Below are 7824 nucleotides of genomic sequence, written 5' to 3' on the forward strand. Positions count from 1 at the left end.
ACACAAACTGTAACAAATGTAACAAAACACAAATGTAGGGGAAGTTAGAACGCTGATCTATCGGACTGACAATTTTCTAAAATTAGGCACAGTGGGCTTTTGGTTACTCACCCTCTAAAACAGAAATAAATAATTCTAAACGGCTTTATTTACCACAGTGTACTGTAGCCACTCTACATAAAGTGAGTTTCTGAAACGCAGAGTCCTTCTTTGTTGACGTGAAGAAGAAATGGAATGAGAGTCCAGTGATGATTTGTCAGCATTATTTGTGACATTTTGGCATTTAAAGCATATTGAAGATACAAGCCACCTCTTAATGAGCTCCGAGAGCCGATCTGTTATCCAACGATTATTATTATTATTAACCCTGCGTTGTAATTATATAAAAGCCCCTTAGATATTCTCACAGACCAGATTTGCCCTAACAAAAAACACCCCTGTAACAGCTGTTGGAAGGAGTGGAGGACCAAGGTTCAGCGTGGTAAGTGTTCATATTATTTATTGAACTGAACACTAAATACAAAAATAACAAGAGAATACATTTTTTAAAAACAGTCCCATAAGATGCAAATACTGATACGGAAAACAACTACCCACAAAAACCCTGTGGGGAAATGCTACCTAAGTATGGTTCTCAATCAGAGACAACGATCGACAGCTGTCCCTGATTGAGAACCATACCAGGCCAAAACAAAGAAATACAAACACAGGAAAAGAGCATAGAATGCCACCCAAATCACGCCCTGACCAACTTAAAAATAGACACATAAAAAGCTCTCTACGGTCAGGGCGTGACAACCCCTTAGATGTTCATTTAGAATGAATTGATCTGCAAGTATTTTCATATAGAAGCCGCCTAACCCTAACCCTAACCCTAACCCTAAATACATGTTTTGACCAAGTTCATCTGCTCATGTTGGGTTAAATTATTTGTGACATTTAAAGCATATTGAAGAAAGAAGCAACCTCTTAATGAGTTCCGAGAGCCGATCTGTTATCCATGATTAGTTTAATAGCCCGGCCACTGTAGGTGAGAAAATCCACCCAACTTGCAATGTATTCGTTGCTTAAGTACTCTAAAGTTTAACACAGTATATGTTCATCAACATCTTTATGCTTTCGTTAATAAAATAACAATACAAAATACTTTTAAAATACTGATGTTTATTTCCACTACTGTACAGTACATCTCAGCTACATTTTAGTTGCACTTCCCCCCAGATCCACGACCACTGGCAAAACCTTGCTGAAATGATCAATGTATTTGTTGCATTGTTGTATCGTCAGTTTCTCAAGCCAAAACGTCTTGATGGCCTTCACCAGTTCATCTTTGCTTATAGGATTTACAGATTAATTTTTCAGAATAAAGTAGTCTAATGAAGGCAACAAATTGTTTCTTACTGGAACAAAGTCATCCAATTGTTATGATAGGATTTGAACATAGCTATACCCGCGTGTGGTCAACTATTTCAGCACCGTTTTGTGCTGCTCTGAGCATGGGGACTGGTCTTGGTAAATCAATGAGATTTTAATTTTCACTGAATCTCCGTTTGGGTATTGGTTAGCCTACAATTAGGGTGTAGAAATGTTAGGATTATTTTCCTCTTCACTCGCAGTCACTTAGTACAGCGTTGTACAGTGCCATATTTTCCTAATGGAAACCCTGAGGGTTTCGTTTTTCATTTTTCTTGGAATAGAAACACCATAATATTAATCAAATGGTTTAAGCTAAATCAATCACATATACTATGTTCTTACAAAAAAATAATCTCTAGTCCAGCCAATATTAATACAGTCAAATGCTTCTCAAACATTCCCTCTGGTGGTCAAACTAGTATTAACTAGCATTAATACTAACTAGCCTTAATGGCAACAATGGCTGACACTTAAATAACGTGCAATCCGCAGCAGCCCTCAAGCTGTGTGGCAGTACAACGCAACTTTTAAAGGAAGAACCACTGTAGCCATGTTATTTTCTACTCCCTGTAAATAGCCATGCTATTTTCTACTTCCTGTATATAACCATGTTATTTTCTACTCCCTGTATATAACCATGTTATTCTCTACTCCCTGTATATAGCCATGTTATTTTCTACTCCCTGTATATAACCATGTTATTCTCTACTCCCTGTATTTAACCATGATATTCTCTGCTCCCTGTATATAGCCATGTTATTTTCTACTTCCTGTATATAGTCATGTTATGTTCTACTTCCTGTATATAACCATGTTATTCTCTACTCCCTGTATATAGCCATGTTATTTTCTACTTCCTATATATAGTCATGTTATGTTCTACTTCCTGTATATAACCATGTTATTCTCTACTTCCTGTATATAGCCATGTTATTTTCTACTTCCTGTATATAGCCATGTTATTTCTACTCCCTGTATATTGTGTTCCAGTCAGATGTGTGTTAGTCTGACAGAGCCATCACAACACATTGTGTTCCAGTCAGAGGAGTGTGTAGCTGACAGATCTCGGCCCAACGGTCTCTCTCTGTGTCATATTCTAGAACACCTGCTACGCTCACTTCCTGTCCATCCCGCCATTTCCTGCCTCCGAACAGCAGCAGCCTCCCATTTGCTGTTGCCACCAGTCCGTAGTCGAACGAGCCAATGAGTACTGGGCGAAGGCGCGTCCACTGGTCAGCGAGTGGGTCATATCGCTCAATATCGCAGTAGTGCTCGTACATTCCTAGTAACGCGTAGACACATCCAGCAACAGTTGCCATGCGGTGACCGAAACGGCCAATGGACATCGGTGCTCGCTTCTCCCAAACTCCACCCCTAGCAACCATATTTAGGAAGAGGACCTCACAGTTGCCCTGATTACCCTCCTGGATACTGACCTGTGTACGGTCCTGGTTGCCATGGCTACCACCAGACATTAGGATTCCAGTTCCCAGGGTGACCGAGGCATGGCCATAAAGGGGGCGGGGCAGAGAAATTCCTCTCCGCCAATGACCTGCTGCCATGTCATAGAACTCCACTGAGGCCAGGCAGGAGTGTGTGTCTGAGTGTGTGTGTGTTCCCCCTATAGTGTAGATGACATGGTCTACAACACAGCAGCTGAACTGGGATCTCCTCTCCAGCATGGGGTCCGCTTCCTCCCAGCATGCAAAGCGAGGATCATACCGCCACACACAATTAGTTGTCATCATAGAAACAGACTTCCCTTCGCCCCCCTCTGCTCCGCCCTTCACCTCTTCTCCTCCAATCACAAACAGGAACCCCCCGACGCAGCACACACAGTGGTTCTTCAGTCGTCGTGGGAGACCAGCGCTCAATGATGACCACTTCCTGTCTCTAAGGTCGAAGGTGAGCACCTGCTGCTGTGGCCAATCAGTGCTGGGCCCACCCCCCACTAGGAGCACGTGGTTGGCTGCTGCTCTGAGAGAGGAGTGTCGGCTCTGTCTTATTGGTCTAGCTGAGCCCAGCCAATGATACTCCAGCGCCTGCGTCACCTTACTCCTCATCAGGGGCGTGTTCATGTTGGTGTGGGCAGGGCTTATTGTTGTGATGTCAGAGGGAGCAACCAATCCAAAACGGAGTCGGCTGAGCAGCAGGTTACAGCGGACCAATGGGAGAGGCTGGTTAGCATCCAGCCAATCCAGCACAAGTTTCAGTAGCTCCACCTCCTTGACACCAGGTAGTTCATCCCTGTCCAGCACATCCGTTAGTGATTGGACGTTCAGCCCTAGAAGCCCCTCCCTGTCCTCCCGTAGCAAAGTGGCCATCTCCATGGCGATGATTTGATTGGCGGCTGCCAGCGCGTCAGGCAGGAAGTGGTGCTCAGCCAGGTTGGCATAGAAACATGAGGTCCTCAGCGACAGCCCGTCGCTAAGGAAGCGCTCGCATAGCGACACAGCTGTGTCCACCTGAAGGTACCTGGCAGTCTCCAGAACAACGGGCAGTGAGGTAGCTGATAGGCTGAGCCATCCAGAGTACAGGAAGTCCAGAACAGTCTCTAGTCCTGCAGGAGTTAGCGCCGGGAGTCTAATGCTAGCAGCTATCCTCTCCTCCATCTTCTCACCAAACAAACACCAGAAATACTGGCTGGAACTGGCCAATAGGACGCGGTGACACGGGAAGGACATGCCTCCCGTCTCCAAGACAACATCACACAGCCTCCTGTCAGAGCGCAGCTTCCCAAAGCCGGAGAAAAGAACAGAACTCTGGTAAGAACTGTGGAGGAGAGAGTAACTCTCCATAAAGAAAGTAGAGAGAGAGAGGGATAAATTGAGTGCGAGATTGAGAGAGAGAAGTGTGTGAGAGAGAGGTGAAAGAGATTGAGAGAAAGAGAGAAGAGAGTGAGAGAGAGAGAGAGAGAGAGAGAGAGAGAGAGAGAGAGAGAGAGAGAGAGAGAGAGAAGATTGCGAAAGATGGATTTTGAGAGAGAAGAAAGAGAGAAGACAAGAGAGAGGTGAGGGAGAGGACAAGAGAGATGAGTGTCGGTCGTTGGTTTCTCTGTCTCTGTGTGTCTCTGTCTGCACCCGCTGGCATTTGACACGTTATCACTGTGACAGGAGTTTTAACCACCACCTCTGAACTCACACACACCCAGACACAGGCTCACAGCCACCAATAAACAGACATGCTCGCACACCCACACCCAGTAAAACTCACACACACCCGCACACACCGCCACGTCCCCTGACCCAATGATACACCCCAGATCTGTCCCCACACACATGTATGTATGTGTGTGTCAGTGTGTGTTTGCATGTGTGTGTATTTGTATGTGAGTGTGGGTGTCAGTGTGTGTGTATGTGTGCGTCAGTGTGTGTTTGCATGTGTGTGTATTTGTATGTGAGTGTGGGTGTCAGTGTGTGTGTATGTGTGCGTCAGTGTGTGTTTGTATGTGTGTGTGTGGGTCAGTGTGTGTGTTTGTTTGTGTGTGTGTGTACGCACGCTGCCCTTTCCTCTATATTCAAGAGAGGGTCTGCACACACACACACACACACACACACACACACACACACACACACACACACACACACACACACACACACACACACACACACACACACACACACACACACACACACACACACACACACACGGTAGATGACCTCAGGGGTAAATAGAGCTATTAGTCAGCACTGAAGAGTCCAGAGTGTCCACAGGAGCTATCTACCAACATCACCCATACTACAGCATTACTACAGGAATAGAAACATGACTTGGATGTTCCATTTCTACAAATTATTTAACTCTATATGAACTGGACCCCATCTGAACTGGACCCCATCTGAACTGGACCCTGTCTGAACTGGACCCTGTCTGAACTGGACCCCGTCTCGAACTGGACCCCATCTCGAACTGGACCCCATCTCGAACTGGACCCTAACAGAACAAGACCCTATCTGAACTGGACCCTATCTGAACTGGACCCCATCTCGAACTGGACCCTAACAGAACAAGACCATATCTGAACTGGACCCTATCTCGAACTGGACCCCATCTGAACTGGACCCCATCTGAACTGGACCCCATCTGAACTGGACCCCATCTGAACTGGACCTTATCTGATTTGGACCCTATCTGAACTGGACCCTGTCTGAACTGGACCCTAACAGAACAAGACCCTATCTGAACTGGACCTTATCTGAACTGGACCCTATCTGAACTGGACCCTATCTGAACTCAACCCTGTCTGAACTGGACCCTATCTGAACTGGATCCTATCTGAACTGGATCCCAACTGAACTGGACCTCATCTGAACTGGACCCCATCTGAACTGGACCCTATCTGAACTGGACCCTGTCTGAACTGGACCCCGTCTCGAACTGGACCCCATCTCGAACTGGACCCCATCTCGAACTGGACCCTAACAGAACAAGACCCTATCTGAACTCAACCCTGTCTGAACTGGACCCTATCTGAACAGGATCCTATCTGAACTGGATCCCATCTGAACTGGACCCCATCTCGAACTGGACCCCATTTCGAACTGGACCCTAACAGAACAAGACCCTATCTGAACTGGACCCTATCTCGAACTGGACCCCATCTGAACTGGACCCCATCTGAACTGGACCCCATCTGAACTGGACCCCATCTCGAACTGGACCCTAACAGAACAAGACCATATCTGAACTGGACCCCATCTCGAACTGGACCCCATTTCGAACTGGACCCTAACAGAACAAGACCATATCTGAACTGGACCCTATCTCGAACTGGACCCCATCTGAACTGGACCCCATCTGAACTGGACCCCATCTGAACTGGACCCCATCTCGAACTGGACCCTAACAGAACAAGACCATATCTGAACTGGACCCTATCTCGAACTGGACCCCATCTGAACTGGACCCCATCTGAACTGGACCCCATCTGAACTGGACCCTATCTCGAACTGGACCCCATCTGAACTGGACCCCATCTGAACTGGACCCCATCTGAACTGGACCCCATCTCGAACTGGACCCTAACAGAACAAGACCATATCTGAACTGGACCCTATCGCGAACTGGACCCCATCTGAACTGGACCCCATCTGAACTGGACCTTATCTGATTTGGACCCTATCTGAACTGGACCCTGTCTGAACTGGACCCTAACAGAACAAGACCCTATCTGAACTGGACCTTATCTGAACTGGACCCTATCTGAACTCAACCCTGTCTGAACTGGACCCTATCTGAACTGGATCCTATCTGAACTGGATCCCAACTGAACTGGACCCCATCTGAACTGGACCCCATCTGAACTGGACCCTATCTGAACTGGACCCTGTCTGAACTGGACCCTGTCTGAACTGGACCCCGTCTCGAACTGGACCCCATCTCGAACTGGACCCCATCTCGAACTGGACCCTAACAGAACAAGACCCTATCTGAACTCAACCCTGTCTGAAATGGACCCTATCTGAACGGGATCCTATCTGAACTGGATCCCATCTGAACTGGACCCCATCTCGAACTGGACCCCATTTCGAACTGGACCCTAACAGAACAAGACCCTATCTGAACTGGACCCTATCTGAACTGGACCCCATCTCCAACTGGACCCTAACAGAACAAGACCCTATCTCGAACTGGACCCCATCTGAACTGGACCCCATCTGAACTGGACCCCATCTCCAACTGGACCCTAACAGAACAAGACCATATCTGAACTGGACCCTATCTCGAACTGGACCCCATCTGAACTGGACCCCATCTGAACTGGACCCTATCTGAACTGGACCCCATCTCCAACTGGACCCTAACAGAACAAGACCCTATCTCGAACTGGACCCCATCTGAACTGGACCCCATCTGAACTGGACCCCATCTCGAACTGGACCCTAACAGAACAAGACCATATCTGAACTGGACCCTATCTCGAACTGGACCCCATCTGAACTGGACCCCATCTGAACTGGACCCCATCTGAACTGGACCCCATCTCGAACTGGACCCTAACAGAACAAGACCATATCTGAACTGTACCCTATCTCGAACTGGACCCCATCTGAACTGGACCCCATCTGAACTGGACCCCATCTGAACTGGACCTTATCTGATTTGGACCCTATCTGAACTGGACCCTGTTTGAACTGGACCCTGTCTGAACTGGACCCTAACAGAACAAGACCCTATCTGAACTGGACCTTATCTGAACTGGACCCTATCTGAACTCAACCCTGTCTGAACTGGACCCTATCTGAACTGGATCCTATCTGAACTGGATCCCAACTGAACTGGACCCCATATGAACTGGACCCCATCTGAACTGGACCCTATCTGAACTGGACCCTGTCTGAACTGGACCCTGTCTGAACTGGACCCCGTCTCGAACTGGACCCCATCTCGAACTGGACCCCATCTCGA

The 7824-nt window shown here is 47.4% G+C and overlaps 1 protein-coding gene across 1 annotated transcript; it reads right to left on the reverse strand.

The window, feature by feature from the left end:
• Positions 1-483: 483 nt before the first annotated feature.
• klhl34 (kelch-like family member 34) lies at positions 484-4472 on the reverse strand. Its single transcript, XM_031836488.1, has one exon. It carries the CDS (start codon positions 4212-4214, stop codon positions 2418-2420), a length of 1797 nt encoding a protein of 598 aa, XP_031692348.1. The 5' UTR covers positions 4215-4472; the 3' UTR covers positions 484-2417.
• Between the last annotated feature and the right edge of the window lie 3352 nt (positions 4473-7824).

Source organism: Oncorhynchus kisutch, linkage group LG11 (assembly GCF_002021735.2).
Source record: "Oncorhynchus kisutch isolate 150728-3 linkage group LG11, Okis_V2, whole genome shotgun sequence".
NCBI classification, from domain to species: domain Eukaryota; kingdom Metazoa; phylum Chordata; class Actinopteri; order Salmoniformes; family Salmonidae; genus Oncorhynchus; species Oncorhynchus kisutch.

What these genes read in the sequence shown, in the direction of transcription:
- klhl34 (XM_031836488.1), bottom strand. Translation starts at nt 4,214, where the DNA reads ATGGAGAGTTACTCTCTCCTCCACAGTTCTTACCAGAGTTCTGTTCTT.